At 29.9% G+C, this 26,182-nt stretch overlaps 2 protein-coding genes across 2 annotated transcripts; one reads left to right on the plus strand and one right to left on the minus strand.

Moving 5' to 3' along the window:
• The first annotated feature begins 716 nt into the window (after positions 1 to 716).
• chp (chaoptin) lies at positions 717 to 22,772 on the plus strand. Its single transcript, XM_065508936.1, has 20 exons — positions 717 to 951; positions 1,015 to 1,081; positions 1,145 to 1,791; positions 3,839 to 4,014; positions 7,167 to 7,301; positions 7,363 to 7,591; positions 7,663 to 7,881; positions 8,102 to 8,188; positions 8,244 to 8,378; positions 17,466 to 17,540; positions 17,598 to 17,691; positions 17,762 to 17,892; positions 17,961 to 18,074; positions 18,165 to 18,307; positions 18,378 to 18,519; positions 20,088 to 20,446; positions 20,506 to 20,929; positions 20,999 to 21,240; positions 22,099 to 22,285; positions 22,355 to 22,772. Exons 1-20 carry the CDS (start codon positions 769 to 771, stop codon positions 22,454 to 22,456), a joined length of 3,891 nt encoding a protein of 1,296 aa, XP_065365008.1. The 5' UTR covers positions 717 to 768; the 3' UTR covers positions 22,457 to 22,772.
• Positions 12,491 to 16,530, minus strand: LOC135958057 (uncharacterized). Its single transcript, XM_065508925.1, has 4 exons — positions 16,299 to 16,530; positions 16,067 to 16,237; positions 13,482 to 14,279; positions 12,491 to 13,417 (listed from the first exon to the last, which is right to left on the minus strand). Exons 1-4 carry the CDS (start codon positions 16,458 to 16,460, stop codon positions 12,737 to 12,739), a joined length of 1,812 nt encoding a protein of 603 aa, XP_065364997.1. The 5' UTR covers positions 16,461 to 16,530; the 3' UTR covers positions 12,491 to 12,736.
• Positions 22,773 to 26,182: the final 3,410 nt, after the last annotated feature.

Genomic DNA, 26,182 nt, shown 5'->3' on the forward strand with positions numbered 1-26,182 from the left:
AACAGGTCCTTACCATGTAACTAGTTCTGTATCAGCTTGTTTCTCTTCATTGGAATATTTTATATTAAAATTTTCGATTTGTAATAAGGCTAAACAGAAATCAATTCTTAGTCAACCAAATGGTTGTAGGATCACTGTTTTGTTGTGCGTTGTTTAAAAATATGTAGAATTTGGTAGATTTTTGGCAAACATTTGATAGGAACTTTTTCGAAAAAACAATATTATTTAATTGAAACAGGTTTGTTTTCTTGAAAGTAATTCGAGTCAATCAAGTGGATTCAAATTACAGAACACCAATTGTAAATTCGTTTAAACACGAAAACTTTACTCGGATTCGGTTTCGATTTATAAAACAGGGTGCAATATAGTTTTATATCGACACAAAAGTGAGCCCAACAAAACTTGAATAAAAATACTCATTCTATTTTTTTAAACTAAAAAAAATATTCCTCCCTGTTCTGTAAAACGAATTCGCGGTTTCGTTATTAAATGAAATCATGTTCTGAAAATCGTACGATTTTGTACATAGAATGAGGTTTGTTTACTTGAAAGTAAAACAAGTAAATTATGTGGATTCGATTTACAGAACACTAAAATATGTATGTGAATTCGTATAATAACGAAAACGTAATGTTACTTGAATTCGATTTACAGAACAAGGGGGAATATGAGATACATACATATGTCGATATTTATGTTTGCATTTTCTAGGGTCTGGAGTTTTTCTTCAAATTTGGTTATGCTTTTCTTATCATAACACTTATTATAATGATATGGATGTCACTGGCGCGAGCGTCACTGTATAATCATCGAGAATTGGAAGAGATGAGATATCCGCCCTGCACATATAATTCTTTTTGTACGTGCTCAAAATCATCATCAGATTTGGGTATAGTTTACTGTAAAAACGTACCCTTTCCAGCATTGCCAAGAATGGTAAACCAATCAAAGGTAAGACTAATGCTCATGCATCATTATTCTCAATACATATATAATTTTTAACAATCACTAAAGGTTTTCATGCTGCACATGGAAAATACAGGGTTACGAGAAATAGAACCATACTTTTTACAATCAACAGGTTAGCATATGGCGTATTAAATTGCTTGTATGAATATTATTTAAATATATAAATGGATTTTAGGCATGTATCGTCTTAAAATATCGGGGAACCATTTAACTGAGATACCAGATGATGCTTTTACCGGCCTAGAACGTTCCTTGTGGGAACTCATACTGCCACAAAATGATTTAGTGGAAATACCATCGAAATCATTTAGACATTTGCAAAAGCTAAGACATTTAGATTTGGGCCATAATCACATAACACACATACAACATGATTCCTTTCGCGGTCTCGAAGACTCATTACAGACACTTATATTGCGCGATAACTGCATTTCCACATTGCAAGCTCACAGTTTTTCAGGTCTTCTCATATTGGAAACGTTGGATTTGAGTGGCAACAATTTATTTGAAATTGATCCTAATGTCTTTGTGGATGGTATGCCGAGACTAATGAAACTTTTATTAACGGACAATATACTTTCGGAAATACCATATGATGCTCTGGGACCATTGAAGAGTCTACGTACCCTGGATATATCGCACAATGTGATTTGGTCCATGAGTGGCAATGAAACATACGATATACAGTCTACCACAAAGCTAAATTTGGACAATTTACATTTGGAATATAACAATATCAGTATGTTGCCACCAAATTCATTTAAATATTTTGATATTGTCAATCGAACATTTTTGGATGGAAATCCGATACATACAATTAAGGTAAGTGTACATCTTTAAAATTATTTGCTTGGGAAATTGTAGTATATCCTGAAGACCAGTACAAAAACACTTAGAAACAAATCAAATTAAGTTTGAATTACTTCAACGATGAATGAATTCTTTTTAATTAAAAGTGTTTGAATGAAGCTAAAGAATTCGTTCTTTGGGAATAGTTTGACGGAATGTATTGCTGATATTTATATTTTTTTTCTATATTAAAATTTTAGTGAACTAAGCTCAAATAGAATCAATTCCAAGCTCTGATAGTAACAATACAATAGAAACTTTTTCAAAATATTCAATTAATAAAAAAAGTATTCATTATTATGTTTTGTCAAAACAAATTTATACAAATATTGTATGCCGCTTTTAGTGACTCAGTATATTGTGTTGGATATCCCTTGTTTTTTTATTACTGCTTCACACTGACGAATCACAGATCCAATTAAAGAATTAATCGTCTGCTTTGAAATATTTTGTCATTCACTTATAACCGCTTCTGATAAAGCTTCGTCCGTAGTTTTGCGGTCTTCAATTTCCCAACACTTGAGGTGTGTTTGGGGACATTGTCGTGCTAGAATCTCCAAACTAGGGACATATTTTCCCCTAGTCACATTTTAAAAATTTATTTTTTTGTTAAACTTTAAAGCTTAATTTAAGCTAAAATGTAATCTATGAAAAATTTGTCTAAAATCAAAACCTAGCTCCCGCTGAGAGACTTCAAAATCTTTATGTCTCTCGGCGGAAGCTAGGTTTTAATTACTTTCTTTTGGTAATTTTCCTAGAATTTTGTGTAGATTCCCGAACAAATTGACCCACCCTAACATTTATATTTGATAAATTGTTTTTGAAAACTGATATTAGCAAATATAATTTTCAAAACAAAGTTTCTATTGTATTGTAACTGACTGTATAAAATATTAATTTATCATTATTAATTTAGCCCAACTGAAATTTCCATATTTTCTTTTTAGAAAAAATGTCTCCTTTTTTCCTAAAGGGGCCATTACCCCTAAATATCGAAATTTTACTGTGTAATTTGTGCTGATTGGTTTTTGGTTTTTGGTATTTGTAGTCCCGGTTTTTGCTGGTCATCATTATAATTGAATCATTATATATGAAATTTATAGCGGTTTGGTGGAGAACCATTGATGGAATTAATGGAAAATAATTGATTATTGTTGGGTGTATGACTTAAAAATTAGGGTTTTTTTTTAATTTTTAGCTTTTATTTTGCAACATTTGTACAATTGTGAGCTATGAAATTTTCTTCCCATCCAATTCATTCTAAATACTTTTTAACATGTATTGCGCTCAGTACAGGTTCCCTGTGATAGCCTGGTCAGAATTCAACGACTCCTAATAGATACGACCCCTTTGCTCCCACAAAATAGAGATCATTGCCTTAGTGCCATGGATATATGGCTTTGGTATCGATTCGGCTGGTTGACATGGCTTCACATCGCAATGGATCCATTTTTCATCGCAAGTAATGATTTGGCACAATTTTTTTTTCTTTTATAGCCTTCAAGCATTATTTCGAACATGTAAAATCGTCTTTCATGGTCTCTCGGCTTCAATTCGTATGGTACTCAATTTCCTTAATTGCCAATTTGCGATCTTTGTCTTCCGTGTCAAAATCACCACTTCTGAACCGCACAAACCATCTCCATAAGCTTTGGTTAGCAATCGGTGTTCTTCAGCGGCACTTTTTTTTTCAGAATTCGATATTTTTGAAGCAAAAAAAAAAAAACTTTTTTGTTTACACTTTGTTCAAAAACTAAGTGAAAATAAATGACAGATATGTTCCCTTCGAAATAACATATAAAGTATTAAAAACAAAAACCGCGTTCAAAAGATACGCCATATGTTGTAATTCCCTAATTTTTAAGTCATACACTTAATATAATACATTGAACCGTTAAAACTCGGCGGTTTGGTAAAAAATCATACCAAACTCATGCAATACCATTATTTGAGCATTATTAATTTTTCAAAATTAAAAATTAAAATTTTTATAATTTTTTTGTTATATAATCCCCTGCAGGATGATGCCTTTAAGTCTGCTAAAATACGTGAAATTTATATGCGATATTGTGGTCTAACTCATATATCACCAATGGCATTCGATAGCTTAGTAAATAGCCTACAAATATTGGATTTATCTGGAAACAATTTAACGCATTTACATCATAAACTGTTTAACAAATTTGATGTTTTAAGGTATGTATGCTTATTAAAGGTAGAGTCACACATGACAAATATTTGACGAAAAAGACGTAACTACTAAATAAAATACATTTGAATTCTTTTATTTATTTCAAAAACTTATTTTACTGAAAACTTATATTTATTTACACGTCAAACAAATTTGTACTAAAAAAAGTGGTTACGCTTTTTTGAGGAAATATTTGTCATGTGTGACCCTACCTTAACACTACATATTCATATAACTACAATTAAACACTTTGTAAATTATTGAACTTTTAAAACTTTTGAATATAAAATGATAGATCCTTTCTGTCAATAACAGTTACTTATTAACTGTGGTAGCAGTTCAATTGTCTATACGGTTTCTTATTGAAATGAATGTACTTAAAAGTGCATAAATAAGTACAAAAGTATGTATAAGATTAAGTCTGTGTAATATTTTCTCATTTTCATAAGTATTTATACTTAATCAATGGGCGCCATATTATTTAGCAGCCAATAAGTACAAATACTATTGTATATAGATTTAAATACACATATTTCAAGTAAGTACATAATATTGCACATGTACATATGTATGTATGTATATTAGGGTGACCCGTTTGTATGAAGGTTATAATTCTCAACTAAAATTAATGTTCTGTTTTTTGTCCTGGTGAGCTGGATATTTTTCGCTAATGGAACAAAAATATTAAAAATTTATTTTTTTATTGTAAGTTTTTAAAATGTTGGCATAAAATTATTTATAGTAATAGTAATTTGTAATTAATTAATACGTTTTATACCTCATATAAATTCACCGAAACCGTTTTTTCCATTTTTCGAAATTCAATCTAGTTCGAATTTTATTTGAATTTTTCGAAACCTACTTTCTCCCCAATATTGACATACAAAAATTGTTTTTTCATAAGCTCTCTTAACACTTTATAATTTCATTACGTTATAAGATTTCATTTATTTATCATGCTTTCCTTGTGATCAACATTTTGAATGTTTGTGATTGGTTTATACGATACATGAAAAACTGTGTTATTACATAATTTAAATTTAAATAAAATTCGAACTAGATTAAATTTCGAAAAACTGAAAAAATTTATTAATTTAAACTAATTATTTTAAATACTGTATGTATAAATTTAAAAAAAATGCCAAAAGTTTGAAACTTTTTGGATTTACACGAACATTTCTGACAAAATTTCATATGATTCCGTTGCGGAAAATTACCTTTTTATTCTTTGAGAAACTTTAATTTTTGTTAGGATCATCCACAATTTTTTATGGGGCCACCCTAATGTATATACTTACAGACATACATATATTTTTATTCTCTTAAGCCGATTGTTGTCATCAAATGTTCGCGAGACATGTTAATATTTGCAGCAGAAAATCATCGTGCTTTACTTGAATGCATTGTATGTATAGGGAATACCACATTCTTCTTCTTTTTTCCAATTTTATTATTTGGTTTTCCAATATTATTTTCTAAGGCTTCCTATAAGTGGGTCTAGAAGTGCACGACCTTATTTTTAGACATATAGACAAATTTCTTGCAGCTCGTTGTGTATGTCTGTGAATTCTGCTGAATTGTTATTGAAACAAATACATACTTCAGTTAATATTAAACATTTATTAGTCAACTGGTATTACATAGATATGTTATATCCTCCAGTTCCAAAATCGTGTTGGGAAAAGCATGACCTAAGAACAACGATTTCACTTTTTGGCGATCGTTCACGCACCAAATACTCTGATGTTTAGTATGTGGGCAAATCCTGCGTGACGAACGTTTCATTCGTACACGTTTTCATATTTAAATATGAAATTTTTTTTGGTTTTTCAAATGAGATACCTCCAATGTATACTATACGCTATAGTGAGATTTAAGTGCAATTCCAAATGGCATAAGTTATTACATTTTAATTGCCATTTCTTGCGAAATAATTGATCGCAAAGTTTTGTGACGCACTTTACAAAAAATGGAAGTAACATTAGAAGTTGAAGTGTTTTTTTTCGTAATTTTAGCGAATTTTTTCATAATAAAGCACACTAAATCTTATTCCTAAAAGAAAGATGAATGAAAGGGAATTCAAATATAAATTATTTGCATAAACAAACATTTGCCGTTTTCGCGAAAAGCCAAGAACATTTTGTGACACACGAGCGTCACTCGATACAAATTATCCAGATGCTTAATTGAAAATTATCTCCTTTTCCGTGAGAAGTGAAAAATTCCATTGAAAGTGAAATTTTTGTGTTTTATTTTATATAATTTTATTTTGTGTTTTATTTTATATAATTGTATGTACTTACAAAACCGTTACTCACCATTTTTAGTATTAATATGAGAAATTTCAATAATTCTGTCAGACATGCTTTCAAGAAGTTTTCTATTTAAAATCAGCAAAATCGGTCCACAAATGGCTGAGATATGAGGAAAAAACCAGGACAACATCGATTTTTGACCTATTTTTTTACCTATATCTGGATTACTAAGTCATTAATATAGACAATATTGACATCTAATGATAGATATTTAAAAGACCTTTGCAACGACGTATATAAGACCATAGTAAGTTGGACCTACAATGGGTCAATATCGGAAAAAATATTTTTTCTCCAAAAAAAAATTACAAAACTATTTTTTAAAATTTATAACTTTAAAAAAAAATTTTAAATTTGTTTTCAAAAAATGAAAAAACCAATTGGAAAAAAATAAATTTTGTTTACCTAAAAATATTTAAAATTTTTATTTTGAAGTATAATTTGGTGAAGGGAATATAAGATTCGGTACAGCCGAATGTAGCTCTCTTACTTGTTTCATTTTAAAATTAATTTTGATTTCAATTCTTAAAACTAAAGTAAAAGGAACAATTTTTGTAATAGAGTTAAAAAATATTTTTTCCGCTATGCTATTAACTAATTTATCACTTGATTTTAATTTTAAGTTAAAAATTCAATTACAGTTAGGCCAAAGTATATTTCTATTTTGATAGAAAATATAAGTAAAAATCAAAAAAATTTTATTATTTATGACTATAAAGAACCGTGTGCCAAGTTTTAAAAATTTTAGAACGGGTTAGGTCCAATGCCTTGTTAAAAACTTTTGTTTCCTCCCAGTATTTATTCGAAATTATTTTAATTTTCATCCATCTTTTTAATTTCAGAGTCATAAGTATGCGCGATAATAAAATCAAAATCGATCAACCCACGGAAACATTCAATGCTATGCAATATACACTGCTAAAATTGGACTTGAGTGGTGATCAAAATGATCAGACTAATTTACAAACACTGCGCAAGTAAGTTCAAAATTTGACTTTTTTTACATCAAAAAAAGTATTTTTATTCATTTGTAAAAAGTATGACCAGAATGAGGAATATGCGTTCTCTATCCATGTCACGTATGAGTTCAACTTCTATAGGACCCGAGGATTTTAAGGATTTTGGTGTAGAGTTGGAAGATTTACAAATAACACGTGCACAATTAACGAATATACAATCGCATGCCTTCAAGCATGTGAGGGGGTTAAAGCGCATGGATTTTAGTGAGAACTCAATATCGAGTATTGAAAATGATGCCTTCGATGAGGTTAGTATGATAACATTAAATCGAATCTGAATCAATATTTAGCAAAAAAAAAATATGTATTGTAATTATAGATTGGCCACTCATTAATTTCTTTAAAAATTGCACATGGCTTCTCGGGTACAGCCCTGCCTTCGGAACCTTTGCGTCACTTGACCTCTTTGCAAGAATTGGATATGAGTAATAATAAAATACAGAGTATGAGTGATACTAGTTTTCATTTTTTAAAGAATTTAAGACTATTGGAGTTGCACGATAATCGTATTGAACAAGTTATGAAGGGAACATTCCAGGTATTTAAGACACAATTTAATAATACTGAGTAACAAAATGAAAACAAGGTATTTTTAACTTACAAAGGTTTTGAAAAATTATAAATTTTATAAATTATAATTTTCTCATTTCAAATAAATGCATATTCGTAAACTATCTTACATTATTCATGTTACACAGTGTTTTTACATGGACTCGTTCCGTATTTAAATAAAAAATTCTTTTTTTTTTGTGTAACAGGGTGATATACATTCCAAATTGGAGGAGATTTCTTTGCGTTTTAATCATTTAGCACAAGTTTCCCAGCATACATTTTTTGATCTAGAGGTTAGTATAAAAATTTAAAATTAAATTTTTTTAATTTACTTTATTTTTCGTTCAGGCTTTAAGAAAACTTCATTTGGATGATAATAAAATAGAGCGTATTGAGCGTCGTGCATTTATGAATTTGGACGAGTTAGAGCATTTAAGTTTACGTGGTAATAAACTTAATAATTTAGCAGAAGAATCGTTTCAGGTGAGTTTAACATAATATATAAGTAGTAAGTATTGGATGTTACCTTATTATGGTTTTAACCATATAAAAATGTTGCAAAATACAGCCGCATTATTTGTACTTACCGTTGTAGTTGTTGTATTTATGTTCTTTATATAAGTTCCGTTATTATATTCGAAAATAATAAGTTCGAATTGGTTTGTATAAGATATTGCAATTGAAAATGGGTTTCTTTCGAACAAATTACAACTAGCTGACCTAATGTATTGTGTATGGCCTAAAGGATTTCAGAATATCCCTCGTGTTTCCGAATGTCTATCGAGACACTCATCGGCTTTGGGTTATTATTGTTGAGGCCATTCCCGTGTTTTTAGCAATTGTAGATTACATTAAGCTTCGACCTTTTGCGAACCCATGCTAGTTAAATCCATGTGCGAACTGAGTATGTTACGTCTCCTCGTTCGCAAGTATTAGCATGTATATCGGATCCGATAGGAAAATTGTAAAGTTCAAACAAATTTTGTGTTGATTGATATCTGGCAGGTGGCCTAACATCATTCGAAATACGGAACATTGGTGACAAACCAATCAATTCCTAATCAATATTGAAATCTTAAACCTCAAATGGCATATAGCCAAAATCGGGATCGACTGGAACCCAAAGCGAAGGACCGAAGAGTAGGCAGACCGTCTCATACCTGGCGTCGTCAACTAAACATCGTAGTTAGCCGTGTTAATCTGAGCTGGAGAGAAGCGAAACAAGTTTCATTAAGCTGGATCGAATGGAACAGATTCGTTGTGGCCCTTTATTCTCAATACATTATACAGTACATTATATATGTATATACGTGGAGGGTCTATGTAGGGATGTCAATAACCTTAAGTGCCATCAAGAACGACGACAGTAGAGATCTGTTGGTGTACACAAACTTATGTTAACAAACTTATTCGGTAACAAATTAACCTCCATTGTTGGTCTAGAAGACCCCGAAATCTAATTTGACCAGTTGAACAACAACATTAAGAGCAATCAATAAATTCATCGAATAAGGGATGTCCGCGAATTTTCTAAATCTATAGTTTTCTTTCAAGATTTGTTAATAATTGATGATAACTTTAATAGGTTAGACCGCATATGTATATGCGTTAATTTTATGAAAGCCAATAAGAAAAAAACAAAAAAATTTTAAGTCTAGTTAAAATTTATTCCATGATGAATTCTATGTAAATATGTAAAAAATATGAGTAATACTAAATGCGTTTTAAAACAATATTGTATGTATAGGAAAATCTCAAGCAATAAATATAAAATTACATACATATGTATATATGTATGTATAAATAATTAAAATTAAAATTTGTATAAAAATTGATGTTGTTAGCAAATCTTTTCTTTTAAACAAATTAGCACGCAGCTCGAATGTATGTTGATTAGAGTGGTCGAAATAAAATTTTCATGCGTTACACATCAACGTACCTAGAATATTGGAAGGAGATTTCATGTGTAATATCTTGGCCAAATTTCAGTTGTTGCAACAGCTAATTCGGAGGTTTTGCAAACGGGTTAGTACATAAATCCACTGGTTGTTGGCTGGGCTATAAGCTGGGCATATTTTGGATACGCCAAGGTATTTGTGTTGGTCGAACTCAATTTACGACATTCATTCCAATCGCGTAATTGATGGTGTCCCTGTATCTCCATCCCGAAGGTTCTTCCTCAGATGACAACCTATGAGGAACAGCTAAGGGGTGCCCATCCAAATTTTAAGGTCACATACATTTCATTCTGCTTATCCAAAAATACAAATAGTATTGATTGATAATATTGGCTAAAAAACGTGTGGCTCAAATGTTGTTCAGATAAGAATTCTTTGCCCTAATTTGATTACTATTAGTTCTATTTATAAACTGAAATATCAATAATCTGCATTTTAAAGTGTGTCAAAATTATAAGGTCAGTGCTAGTAAACCTGCATAAAAATTCTGGTCGACCAAAATCATTTTTGTTGGTGAAATAAAGCTTAACGAATGTCTTCTACACTGTACGTAGCGCTAATATGATTAAGATGCAATTACACACAGTTACTAAAGTATTTTTTAAAAAAGGCCCAAAAAGTAAATCGTACGTATACTTTAGTAACTGTGTGTAAGTTTGAATCTGTCAAAATTACAGTTTGAATGGCTTCAAGCACACTATATAAACTAAATTAATTGCATATAATCAATGATAATGCGAATCATAGGACGAAACATTTCGAATTTGGGACAACATCATGCATCAGGTACCAATTTTTGTATTATTTTCTTTAAATGAAAGTAATATTTTTTGTTCCGAATATTTATTTTTTCATACGAAACAATATTAAATTTTATCTATCCAGATGGTTTTAGAGACTTTTGGTAAGATTTGAAAAATGATACATGGGTTCATTTTTCAAATTTATAGAAAATTTTCGGTATCGTTTCCCTAATGGTTTGGATTGCGTTCAGCTGATATCAAGATATGGTTTCAATAATGAAGTGTTTGGAATTACAGTTGTACTCTCAAATTATTTAGGAAGAGGCTAAATTTCATAAATTGTAAGCCTTATCGCGTTTATAAAACAATAAATAAAAATACTCAATGTATCAATTGAAACAAATCAAGATACTTTGTTTTATTGAAATAATTATCGAGAAAACACACGTTTTGACGAGACCCAAAAAACTGCAATTTTCTTCTAAAATATATTTTTAAGGTCGCTTCTAAGTTCTACTATATATAATTTATTTTTAAATTTTTAGGCGATATCTCGAAAAAGCTAACATTTGGCCAGATTTATCATGAACATGTCCAAATTAGTGAGAAATAATATTTTGTAAAGAGAAAATATGAGAAATAATATTTTGCAAATATAGAGAACAGAACGAAAATTAATTAATTTATTTTGTATAGTGCTGAAATGTATTGAGCATAGAATAAGCACATAGAACGGAAGGAGAGAGTAATATATATGGAAAAATTACTCTCTTTTCACACGTACGGGTGATACAATAACAAAATACATTCTCATGACTTAGGTTTTTGACAACAGACTTAGGTTTTTGGCTCTCAGTTACCTATCTAGTTGTTGTCTATGGTATTGAGTATCAATATCAAAAAGAAACTACTCTATTATTTGAGTTTTTGGAAACAAAGGATCCTATTAAAAACACAAAACTGGCAAATACAGATTATTACAGATATGCAACAAATGACACTTGTCAAACAAATTAAGTAAAATCGTACCGTATGGTTATTTTGACGTTCTACAACCACTTTTCAAAGGTTGTGGTTTGCAGAGAGAGAGAAAAAATATAATTTTCAATAGATAAAGATTGTGATATATGTATATTTGTCACTCTCTTCAAACCACTACCATTTTGACATTCTCTTTTGTTTTTTATTGCCATATTACTGAAACCAGCTGGCAAACATAAAATATAGAAATTTCTTCTAATGGAATTTTCTGACATTTTCAAAATTAGAAAACCTTTAAAATGTTTGAGTCGTAGAGAATAGACATAGAGCGGAAACTCTCCTGTCAAAGACCTAACTCAGTTGTCAGTTTTAGATACCGGAATAACATGTGTTGCTCCACCAGTGTCTGTCAGCCTAAATAACTCCATAAATGGAACACGGTTATATTTGCTACTGATTTCTTAACGAAACGAAAATTTATGTTATTTTAAACAACTATTGCATAAACATTCATTTCATTAACAACACAGAGCGATTTGTTTGGAGTCTTAGTCGATAGTACTAATCTGTGGATCATCAATGTTGGGGGAACATAAATACTTTGTGTGATTTACTTTGTTGACAGTGGACCAGAATATAAGTTTCAGTTCAATATGACTTATATGTGGTTCAATCATGCTTTCCAGAACTCAAAACAGTATCAACTCAAAATACAACAAAATTTTAATAAAGGCTCAAATCAAAATATGTAATACATTTTCTATGAAATTATACGATGCTAGTACCATACAACAAAGTTGTATGGTACTCAATCAGATCACAAGAGGAATTAAAAAATTCCCAATTTGTGTTATAAATTTATCTATAAATTTGTAACCAAATTGGACAAATCTTTGCAACCTCCTTAATTTTTTATAAAACGTATTAACACGGGAACCGGAGTCAACTCAAATAATGTAAAACATTATTAGCAACTGTATCAAAATTTACTAATAATTCCTATGCCGCAGAATCAGTGTTGCTCTGTGTAAAGGGAATCACCCTGTTCCAATTATCGAAGAATGTTGAAATTTGGTCAAGATATTTTTCATAAATTTACGATACATTGACTTGTGCCATGTTCTTTATATTCCTTGATTCATTTGCTGAACCACTCTAATTAATTTATATTATGAACAAACATGGCATGTAGTTCATAATCTCGAGTGTTGGAAAATGTTTCATTACATATAAAACATAAGCGAGGTTCTGGCGACTCCGCATAATCGGTATTATCCAAAGGTTCGGATTTAATTATTGCTGGTACTAAAGGTGAACTTGTATATTCGCCGTATTGCAAACCATTGTTATGAGCATCATTTCCCGACATATGTTCAGACTTAATCGCAGGCATTAGTAATTCGGGAACTATCATGTTCTCATCGTCATTTGTGTCGGATGCTGATGTCATAGACCTTTGAGTTGGATGACGGTCGTTATTTGCATAGTTTGTTAGAAAATCATGACGCTTTTGAACAATTTTCGTTTTAATGCCACGTAAAGGACCATTTTTCATAATGACACGATAAGGTGGTCTAGGAGGTTTCACATGAAAGGAATTTGTGGCTGCTGAAGATGATGGATTGTTGATGCCGTAGCGGAAGTGACTAGTTGAAGGTTGTGCCATATAGTCATCTTGTGTAATATAATTATCCACTGCAGCACCTGGTGCAAAAACTGGATCGCCATTACGAATAGGTGGTTTGTGTTTGCGCATATGGGAATTGCTGGATCTAAAGTTGTCGAATACTTTATGACAAATTTTACAAGTTATGGTACCATCATCATTTTTGGTACAAGACTGTTAGCAAATTTGGTATATGTTAGAATAGAATACAAATTATCATATGGAAGAATTTACTTACTTTGGGTGGAGGTTTTTTATAAACAACTTTTTTAACTAAGCCAGTTTTAAAATTTGAGGACATTGGATAGAGATTGGTAGATTTCAATGTTGTTTCTGCAAATGCTACTACTGGCTTTATGTGCTCCGTATGACTAGTCATAAATTCACGAGTGACACTGCGATAACTGATACCATGGACTGTTGTTACATGTTCCCTTAACATCTTCGGTGAATGGGGATACTCTTTTCCACATACGAAACAATAGAATTCACACTCACCTCCGGACCAGTGCTGTAGAATTGCCTTATTATCCGAAAATGTACGCCAACAATTGAGACAACGTATACACTTATTATCATTGAGAGTAATAAGACGACCACGTCTGAGTTGTTTAGGTAACGAACGTTTTTGGAAAATTTTATTCGCACTGAGTTTTAAATGTATCAATTGATGCTGTGCCAATATCTTAAGATTGGAAAATTTCTGCTTGCAATAACTACAAATCACAATTTTATCAGTTGTTTCTACGGAGTTGGCTGTCAAATCTACAGAATCATTAGGCGCATTTAAGTCATGATTAATATCGTTTGATGTGGGAATTTTTATACGTTTGATAGTAAAACCATTCGATTCCAATTTGGTTTGTATATTTTTTACAACATTTTCATTAATGTTTAATTTAGTGACTTGTGTATTTATTGCGGTGGTATTAGGGATATCTTTTGTTGGCGTAGCTATTAATTTGCTCAATGATATATTATTTATGTCAATGTTATATGAAGACTTTATGGAATCTCTTGTGGCTCTAGTAGTATTCTGAAAGAAAATGTACTTCTTTAGAAGCAATCATACTTTTTGTTCATTCAATTACAAAATGGAAGCAGTAATAATTGTTGATATAAAAGAAACTTTTCTTCATATTTAGATATTGGGTTAAAATCCAAAAAAAAATTTTTTATGAAATTTGTATTTGTTTTAAACTTTTCTTCATATTTAGATAATGGGATAAAATCCCCAAAAAAAAAAAAAAATTTATGAAATTTGTATTTGTTTTAATATATTACAAGAACTAATTATCGTACTTATTATCTAAACTCTGCCCTCAAAGAATCAAACATTTTTAATATTCATACTACTAGAATAGCTGGACACAAATCAGATCAAATATATTTTTGGTTTTATCTTTTTAACCACTTACAAACTACATTTACCCCCAGTAACACGATGTCTGGTTATGTATTAACTAATAGTTAAACTGACAGTTTTCATACAAAAATATTTTTAAACGACAGTATAACTATGTATTAGTTATGCCATAACCAGGCTTCGTGTTAATGGGGGTTAGAGTCGGAAAAACGCAAACAATTGTATTAGGGAATGTAAGAAAAGATAAAATCTCTGTTTATTGTTGTTCTTTTGTTTTGTGTTTTGATATTTTTACAAATCAAGTTTGAGTAGGTATCTGTAATCTTTATTCACACTATTGTTTTAATTGTATAATTTGAATTTATCCAAATAACATTTATAACTGGGAAGAAAGCACGTTGTTAAATAATAAAAACTTACTAAAATTAAATAACAAAAACTTACTAAAATAAAAATTTTGTTTAATAATTCTAATTTATTGACCTTAAGCTCAATAAATTAGAATTATTAAATATAATAAAAGGTCGAAAAAATAGAATACAAAAATAAAAATTTTGTTTCCAAAATTATATTAGCTCTGTCAATAACTAAAAGTTGTTACTAATTAGTAACAATTGTTACTGGAAAAGCGTTAATTAACTCAAAAAACTAGCAAGTAGAGAAAAAAATCAAGAGCGTATAAAATTTAGAGAGTGTTCTCTGGTTGCAAACTATTACAAGTTCTATTTTGAACTCGTAATAGTTAGCAGCTTATATTTCATAGGTTTTGTGTTATTGTTTATTTATTTACAATTTTTTTTGTGGTGAAAAAATGTAAAAAAAAGAATTTTCAATCAAATTGTAGAAAATGTGAGTATTTATTCATTTTAAAAGGAATAAAAAAAGATAATTGTGTATATAAAACAATTGTTACTGGAAAAGTGTTCATTTACTTTAAGAATTTAAGAGAGTAATTTTGTAAATTTTGATTTTATTCTCTCGTTGCAAGTATTTACTGGGAAAGTAAATGAACGAACAGACCTATTTTTTGAACAATTTTTACATTTATCAATACTCTAATGCACAAACATTTCAACTGTTAACTGATAAACAGTGGTTATTAATTGACATCTAAATTAGCTGTTAAAATTTTGGTTTTTGTCTCCGCTAGTTATATTCGAACTTATGTTCATGCACTATGCAGTTTTTCGAAATAATTAAATTTTAACCGATCCAGGCATAATAGTTGCAATTATTGTTAAAGCTCTATAAACTTTGAATTACATTTTTATATGTGAGATTTTGATCTTAATTTTATGTTTTAGTTAGTTATTTTTATATGCCTTGATCAAAGTGTTGTTTGCAAAACAAGGTACCTCTATATCTTTATTTCTGTTCTCGTATAAGAATAGCTATGTAGTACATATACTATGTACACACGAACCATTTTAACTTCTACTTATAGCATACATACATACCTCTACCACATTGAGTATACGAAAATATTTATGTTCTGGTTGTACTGCTTTTGTTAAGTTCATCCATTTATTTTGTTGCCTCAGCACTTGTTGTATATCTTGGTACGTAGTGCTGACGTTGCCAATGCATTTTGGACAAATATGTTGGGGCAGCGGATCATCTTTATACAACTAAATATAAAGAATTGTACCGAAATTAATAAATTTCTATATAAACATACAGAAAACTTACCACCAATGGGTAGACGGTTAAAATTTTCGTTAATAAATCATCACTTCTAGAGGAGATGGGTTTGCTGGCAAAAATATCAATATTTTCTTTATTATCGATGCCGCAAAGCCGGCATATTTTTATATCTCGATAGTCCTCAATGTATGGATTCATAATTTCCATTTTGTGTAATGTGTATGCAATATAAAAAAGTATAAATTTAATTTATTATAATTTTCCTATGCGGTATTTATTTTTCTTGTTTATATTGCGGAAAACTTTAGTTGTTGGTGTACAGCTAAACAGCTGTTTACAGTGAGACTTCTATGTCAGCGATGTGTGAGTGAGTAACGGCGTTAATAAAGTGGAGAAGTTGGCATGGAATTTAAAATGAAACCGTTAAATTTGAAATGAAAGGAAATGGAACGGCGTGAATAAAAAAGTTGAAAATATTAATGGAAATTTGTTTATTGTGAATTTAATTTAAAATTTAAGTATGTATGTATGTAATAATAATAAAACAGTAAAAACGTAAAAACCATTTCAAATTGAAATTGAGAAAATACCAATTGATAGTGAGCATCTTATCTTATATAAATAGGCCACACGTTTTTTTGTGGTACACTTTTAAGTATGTTATTGTCCACCAATATTGATGAAACAATATTGAAATTCAGAAAAGCAAATTAATATTGAGAAAAAACAAATTGAAATTCAGAAATCGAAATTAATATTCAAAAAATGAAAATTGAAATTCAGAAAATACAACTAGATGTTGAGAAAACCTAAATTCATACATATTGAGAAATAATAAATTTCTATTATGTTTAAAATTCATACTCTTAGTATGGTCGAGATAGAAATGGAAAACTATTCTATTTTCGGCTGCATCCAAATACAATTAAAAAGGCAGTGATGGGAAAACATTTGTTAGACGGCCGAAGGGAAACAGGGACCCCAAGTACACAAATAAGACAATGAAGTTTGGCAATGTGGATATTATTTTTATCACATATAATTCATATTACTGGTTGTTAATACGAGTAAAATTATATATTTTTAAGATATTTTTTGGATTGCGACTTATTAATTGAAAAGTTTCCATTGTATTGTCAACCACTGAATACATAAGTAATCCGTTTTTTTATTTAATCTCATTTTAAAATTTATTTGTGTTTCTTTTAACAGAATTTACCCAAATTGGAAGTTTTGGATATGGCATTTAATAATTTACCCAATTTTAATTTTGATTATTTCGATCAGGTATACAAGTTATAACTACATAATAGCATAATCAATAATATGTCTATAAAAATTTAGGTGGGTACTTTATCAAATTTGAATGTAAACGTTAGTCACAATCAAATCAAAATGTTGATGCACAATTCGTCGTGGACCGTTCGAGGAGACCATGGTAAATTGAAATATGAATTCAATAAAAATTTTTCTAAAAAACATTTCCAACTCAGACTATAATTTTTCAGGCTCCATGTATCATTCAAATATAAAGATTTTAGATCTTTCACACAATAACATTTCACTTATACATCCGGGCTATTTTAGACCAGCGGAAAGTTCATTGACTCATCTACATTTGGGCTATAATTCATTGATGGTAAGTCAAGTATTTAAATTTGTTTGTAAAAAAAAAACATTTTTTAATTTTCTGTATGTTGAGTTTAGAACGCTACTCGGGATGTTTTTGGCAATATGAACCATTTGCAATGGTTGGACATCTCTCATAATCTTATACATGAATTGGATTTCGATGCCTTTAAAAATACTAGAGATTTACAGGTTGTTTTGTTACAGCACTTAATATAAATACTAATATTTTTATTTATTTGTTTTAATGTTAATCATTTTTTATACTTACTGAATTTAAAGCTTATCTATTTGTCCTACAACTATTTGACCGATATACCACAAGAAGTATTTAAGAGTGTAAAAGCTTTAAGAGTTGCCGACTTTTCTCACAATCATTTAAGAGGTCTACCCGATAATTTGTTCTATAATGGTGGCATGGAAAAGTAAGTGCAGATGGGAATGCGTGAGCTAGTGATAACGAATTTTCTCTAATTTTTGTATATCATTTTGAAGATTGGATGTCTCACATAACATGTTACTTAAGATACCATCATCATCTTTGTCCAGTTTGGCGGCCTTGACATTGTGTGAATTACATTTATCCAATAATTTCATTTCAACCATACACAGCATGGATTTATCTAATAAATTTAGAGTAAGTTGTGTATGATTTTTTTTAAGTTTCAGTGTGCCATGGAATTTGGATATTGATATTTAAGATTTTCCAAAGAAACAATATTCTAAAATCTTTTATTTATTGATATTTAAAGTTTGTTTTGAATTTGTGTATTTATTATATTTTATATTCACTCACTGAGTCGAAATGTTAATCGCAAAGAAAGTATGACAAATAAATAACATTTTGCGTGAAATATTATTTGAACTAAAATGTTTGTTTTATAACCCAATGAAATTATAAACTGTTACCTATGAAATTAGCCTTATTTTGATATCCATATTGTGATTGTTTTGAACATATATGTAGCTGTCAGATCGGAAACAAAATACAAGTAAGAGTGGTATGTTCGGTTGCGTCGAATCTTAAAAAATGTGTGTTGAAAAAAATTTGGGTGAACAAATCGAGGTAGTCGCAGTTTATTGTTTTACCGATTTTCTAAGCAATCTAAGTTGGATTTTAGCGGATATATTGATGCTATAATCATGTATGTAAGTTATTTGTTGTCTTCGGAAAATTGATTTCAATATTCAGACGGACAGACGCATATCGCTATATCGACTTTGCTATCTGTAACGATCCAGAATATATATACAGTGCACTCGCGATAATATGAACACCCTAGTGCAAAAGCTTTAAAATATGACTAAATTCTAATTCAACTGCATAATAACTCGGGGATTTCCCTAGCTGTTTGTCTTCAGCTGTCAATAATAATTTCTAACTTACACGTTTTAGTTAGTGCACAGATTCAGCTGGAATTCCATATTATTTTTTAAAATATAAATGTAATGTGAATCTTTTATTTTTATAGGATTTTTGTTGATGGGAATTTGATGACATTCGCAAATATGAACAATCTTGCAAAAGTGAACTGGCCTGGTTTTAATTAGTTCATATTATCGTGAGTGCACTGTGTATGTACTTTATGTTGTCGCAAATGAAAAATTTGCCACTCGTGGTTAAGCGTATAAAAACACTTTAATGTTACATTATATTAAATAATGTGAAATATTTGAATTCCCTGATCATCTTTAAAAACTATTCTTGGATAATATGTATGTTTAAGTGCTATATTATAGACAATAAGAATGACTATAAGTATTGCTTAGAAAGTCGAGAAAATTACATTCACTTTGAACTACTTCCAATTTTTTGGATGGTTATGTACATATGTATTGTGAGGATCGGTGAGCAATTATTCCTTGCTCCGTTATTAGTCAAACATATCAATATCTTTGGCTTTGGAGCGTTTCAGTAAACTATTTATTATTAGCATTATTCCAAGGCATACTGAAAATTATACTCTTCAATGAAAATAAATCCATAAAACTGTATTTTAAATTTCTATTCTATATTTTTTCATTTCCCCCTTAACACTATTAACTCTGCTAACCTTTTCAAATTAAAAATGTATAACTTACTTACTTTCCACCTACCAATAAGCCACATAGATATCGGGTGAACTTTTACTTTTCCTCTGCTCTACACGCCATTTTTCATGTTCATTTTCTAAACATTACTCTTTCATCTTTAATCCCATACAGTCGCTACGTTATTTGGACATTTCCTACAATTATCTATTGCGCATTGATGATGCTGTCTTTGCAACAATGCCCAAATTGGCTGTTTTGGATTTATCGCATAATCGTGATTTGAAAGTTATGGATAAATCGTTTATGGGTTTGGAAAATAGTTTGATTAAATTGGGTTTGGAAAATGTATCACTGAGTACGGTGCCCGAGATACGTTTGAAATATTTACGTGAATTTCGTTTGGGCTATAATGAGTTGCCTTCGATACCACAGGAGTTGGCTCACAATATGTCGAATTTGAGAATGTTGGATTTATCTAACAATGACTTGACGAATGTACCACTAATGACACAGTCGTTGCCGCATTTAAGGTGAGTGGGAATTTGTAATTTTAGCAAAACTGGTAATTTTTTCGATTGTTTTTGTTTAGAAAACTTATGTTATCTGGTAATCCCATAACCTCCCTTAACAACAACAGTTTTGATGGTGTCAATGAAGATCTTGAAATGTTAGACATTTCCAATTTCCGTTTACATTACTTTGAATACGGTTGCCTAGATGCTTTGCCACACTTACGCTCACTCAAACTTACAGCTTATTCACACCTGGAACACTTTAATATACCACATCTGCTGCGCCACCATCATAATGTTCGTGAATTATGGATAGAGGCACCACAACCGTTTACGCGTATATTGAAAAAGGGTTCAGGGCCAACACAAGAAATGCAAACCGTACAAATGGGTATGCCAACAGATTTGGGACGTGAAATGGAGGGTCATTTACCGCTAAAACTAACAAATATAACAATTAGTGGACCGCAATTTTCAAATTTAAATGAAAATATCCTAAAAGTTTGTTTTCGCTTTACAGTTTAAAGACATGTGAAATAACGTTTATTATGTTGTATCATTTACTTCCAGGGTATGCAGTCACCATATTTGTATATTCAACTGTTTAATACATCAATACCAGAAATACCCAAGAATTTCTTTAAAAATATGGGGCGAGTACGCAATATATCGTTGGACATACGCTACAATAATCGTATGTTAAAGAAGATACCAAATCCGAATACAGGCACTGTACCTTATTTGCCCAACAGTGTATTTCTGACGGAATTGAAAATGTCGAATTCAGATTTGAATTGTGATTGCGATTTGGGGTGAGTATGAATGGGTAATCTAAATATGAGGAAGGTTGAACGAGGTTTTTCCCCAGTCCATATAACCTACGGACCCACATGTGGTATGAGGGACGAAACGAACAATTTCGAAAAAAAGTAATTTTTGAATATTTACTGTTCTGATTTCGATAATATTTATTATACATGTTTTCCATGCCAAACAAAAATTAAAGTTCACCAGAATTTCCAGTTAGGTTTTTCTATAGATTTATATAACAACCAAAATAGTATAGAAAAGTATAGAAAATCGTACTTGAACAACAAAATTGCACGATTAACAAAATTTTAGTCTTATATTAAGATACAGAACTCTCTTAGATTAAGAAGACATTTACATGTTGATTTAAAGTCATGGCTTTTTTTGTTTCTCTTTTAAAACCCCTACGGAAATTCGCTATGCATTTACACGATGACTTTCTTGTCAACCATGTTTGCTTTTTTTTGGAATCATAATCGTTATCTTCATCATCAACAACCAATCAGAAAAGAGCTCAAAGCTGAGTATCAAAAAAAAGTCATGAAAAACTGAAATCTTGCATTTTTGTTCGCCGTCACAATTTGCCAGTACAAAAAAAACCCATGGCTTTAAGTCATGACTTAAAGTCATAATGTAAATACCCCCTAAGTTCCTCAGGCAAAAATGGCTTGGTGAAAGATTTCATGATGAACTGGGGGATATAGCTAGATATGATCTAGGAAATCTACTTGGCTTTATCAGGGGAATGTGCTGGCTACTTTTAGGTAACGGGACTATGTTTTTCACTTTAATTATCTTCTCTTCACTTTATCTGTTTTGATATTTTGATAAAATAATTACATATTTGAATATCCTCTTAGATGGGTGGAATTTTGGCAACGCAAACGGCGACAATACATTTGCTCTTCACAAACTTGGACCGACACAGTGTTTCGCACATTTATGAATTCACCATGTCAGATATATGGCCGTTACATGTGCGATGAACATGATGATGATTTACGCGAAACTCGTTGTGATAACAAAGGTGGACAACAGTTAATGGAGGTAATTAATTTTCGTATTATTCTTAAAAATCTATCTCTTTTAATAAATATTTAATTTTGCTATTCACAGTCTTTAAAATTCGATTTGGAATGTGGTTGGGATAATGCCACCTGCCGTGAAGCTTTCCTAATTCTTGTATTTTCTCTAGTCGGACTATTGTCCTGGATGTGACTGTTGTATTTCATTTTTCAAACGTCGTCAGAATTTTATAGTATTATAGACAAGGTCTATGGCGATCAAGTAGCATAAGATTTTAATATTAAAGTTAAGAAACATTTTTATTAAAACGAATGACGTAGTACTGGTAGTAAGCAGCAATGTTAATAGTTTACGAAAAAAATATTAAAAAGCGTTGTTACTTATTCAAAAGTATGTAGAATGCATGTTAGTACGACCTTTAAATTCTGTCTATGATGTTTGGAAGATATTCTATGGCCTCCCCCTGGATCTAAACGAATAACTCACTCTTTGTCTCTGTCTCTTTGCTATGAATACAATGTATAAACTTTATAGTGCCTAGAAGAAAAAAAAAATTATAAAAAAAACTCCCCATTAAAATTAATGTTTTAAAATTAAACCCAAAATATTTTGGTTTATTTGACCGTTTAAGTGAGCTGGACTGATTTTAAAATTTGTATAATATAATCAATATACTACTAGTTATTAAATTAATGGAAACTGGTAATTACTTTATATTTTAGCATAATTTCATAAACTTCAAACATATTAATCTACCTTTTAATGGGGGTACTTTAAAATATTTGTTTAATTCAAGGGACTGTAATGTTTATTCATATATATATTTAACATTCATTAAATAAATATTAAATATGTATATATTTGTATATCGCCGATCTCTTACTATCTCTTTTCTATAATTTTTTATAAATATATACGTACACCATCTAATTTACAATAATCACTGTCATCAAGTTTTTTTTCAATACTACTACAATATTTTTAACAGAATTAAATTTGTTATTTATTTTAAGACACTTTTAAGTCTATCACTAAATGTCATCAACTAATTTTAATACTACTACCCTATTTTTGTAACAGAATTAAATTTGTTATATACTTTAAGCCACTTTTATTAAGTCTATCACTTATTTAACTTATCAATATCCAACTATAAACCTATTTAAGGTATCTACAGGCGACAATACTGTGTATTAATACTTTTAAAGTTTAAAATATTATTAAATCTATCCAAAATTTGTTTTTGTTATTGATGTTTTTCTGCAAATTTTATTTATTGTTTATAATTTCTTTACATTTGCATTGTTTACCATATAAAAACAAAAAGTTTTTGAATTGTATATCAAAACATATGTATATCAAAAAAAAGTAAGAAAGTATAGTCGGTCAAGCCCGACCATATGATACCCTACACCGAGATGATGGTTATAAACAGTTTTCTTTTAAAATTTATATTTAGTTTTTATTTGTGTTAAATATTATTTGAATACCAACATTTTTAAGAAATCGTTACAAAATTTGGTGACATGAGTTTTGTATATGGGCAAGTCACAGAAACAGTCTACCAACAAAAAAAAAATTTTAAATGAATCAAACTTGGAATTCTTAATTGTAATATTAGACTAGATATGTATATTATATTTTATATATATACAAAATGTATTTCGATGGTCATTCATACAAAAATGATTAACAAATCCTAGTGTTGGATTTGGTAATCAGATATCTTAATATTACACAAAAAAATTTTAATTTTTTAATGTGTTTTTATTATTACTTAAATGTTAACAAGATGGTTCGATTGACAGCTATATTTTTGACCATTCAATTTAAATACAAATTAATTTTGAGTAATTTCACTTTGAATGGAATTTTTCGCAACTTCTCACGGAAAAGGAGATAATTTTCTAGCATCTGGATAATTTATCACGAGCGTCACGTAACGTGCGTCACAAAATGTTCTCGGCTTTTTATGAAAACGGCAAATGTTTTTTCATGCAAATAAGTTATATTAGAATTCTCTTTCATTCCTCTTTCTTTTAGGAATAAGATTTTGTGTGCTTTATTATGCCAAATTCGCTAAAATTACGAATAAAAACTTCAACTTTTAATGTTACTTCCACTTTTTGTAATGTGCGTCAAAAAATTTTGCGCTCAATTATTTCGCAAGAAATGGCAATTAAAAGGAAATGTCTTATGCCATTTGGAATTGCACTTAAATCTCACTATAGCGTATAGTATACGTTGGAAGTATCTTATTTGAAAAACCAAAAAATTTTTAAATATGAAAACGTGTATGAATGAAACGTTCGTCACGCAGGATTTGCCCATATGGAGGATATCATGTAAAATGAACAAACTTTTAATACCGAATTCTTTTTCGATCGCGATGAAGGTTAGTCCTATTGGATAGTAATTTATATAATTATACCCTTCACCTTCGTGAGATGGGTATATATAAGTTTGTCATTCCGTTTGTAATTTCCACATTTTTCATTTGCGACCCCATAAAGTATATATATTCTGGATCGTTATAGATAGCGGAATCGATATAGGCATGTCCGTCTGTCCGTCTGTGTGTTGAAATAAACTTTCCGAAGCCCCTTTACAGGGTACATTTTTCTATTGCTTAAAGTTACCTTTTAATATTACGAACATAAAGGCAAGTTGCAATAATGGCCCTTATGATAGTTAAGATGATTTTCGGATTTGGGCCTTATACGGACCGATCGTAACAAAACTTGTTGGTGCGAGTTCGGCTTATATAAAACATATTTGTGCTGAATTCGGTTTGCATATCTACATAACTAAGATATGAGAGTTTAAGTATTTTCAGATAGGGCAATCATATGGGGGTTAGGAGAAATAATGGAACGATTCTAACCTAATTCAATAAGCTTCGTCCTTGGGGGAATTGAAAAGCTTGTACAAAATTTTGTCAAATTATCTTTGAAATTGCGACCTGTAGTTTGATTACAAGGTTTACATGGACGGACGGACATCGCTTAATAAACTCAGAAAGTTATCCTGAGCAGATGATTATACTTTGAAGTGGGTGTTGCAAACATCAGTGGTGTAGGGTATAAACATTTTATTATTTGAAAATCTAATACAATTTATTATTAAATTTTATTAATAGTAAATATTAATACTCAGTATTGTTTTCTGTAAATACCTTTTACCCTATTCTTATATACATTCTTACTATAGAATATAACAAACATTATACATATATCTATTTACTTATTAGCTTCTTATAACCTCATAATTTCTATACACAATAGGGGTATAACTTTTAAAAATTGATTGAAAATTTGTTAAACTTAAAATTAGAAATTTTTGCGCGATACATAGTTAATTATTTTATGTTTCTGCACAAAATTATAAGTGCATATTTTTTAAATTTTTAGGTCATATTTTGATTTTTTGGAGCATATTTTAGGCGCATATTTTCCAATAATAAATGCATGAAAATCCGCCCCCTAATTATTATTAATCGAACATGACTCTTTTTTCCCAAACATTTTTCATTCAGAATAAGAACATGTTCATAAATATTATAGAATTGTACATGATGGAAATTTTTGCTTTTTTACGTAAATTTTATAATATTTTATAATAAATTGCATTATAATTGTATAATATAATGAATTAGTTCAAATATGTTTGCATAATAGCCATATATTGGCCAATATTTTAAGATGAATCAACAATATCTGAAATTTAAAAATATCATTAAACATAATAAAACATAATAAAACATCCATAAACATTAAAGCATAGCATCCTATTTAAAAATGTTAATCAGTTTCGCGCATATTTCATCATTTTGTAGCTGAAAATCATAAAAAAATGGGATGTTTATTTTTTAAGTTCAATTTTATTGATACTTACCTGTTTATTTTGTATGTTTTATTT

This window comes from Calliphora vicina, chromosome 1 (assembly GCF_958450345.1).
Source record: "Calliphora vicina chromosome 1, idCalVici1.1, whole genome shotgun sequence".
NCBI lineage: Eukaryota > Metazoa > Arthropoda > Insecta > Diptera > Calliphoridae > Calliphora > Calliphora vicina.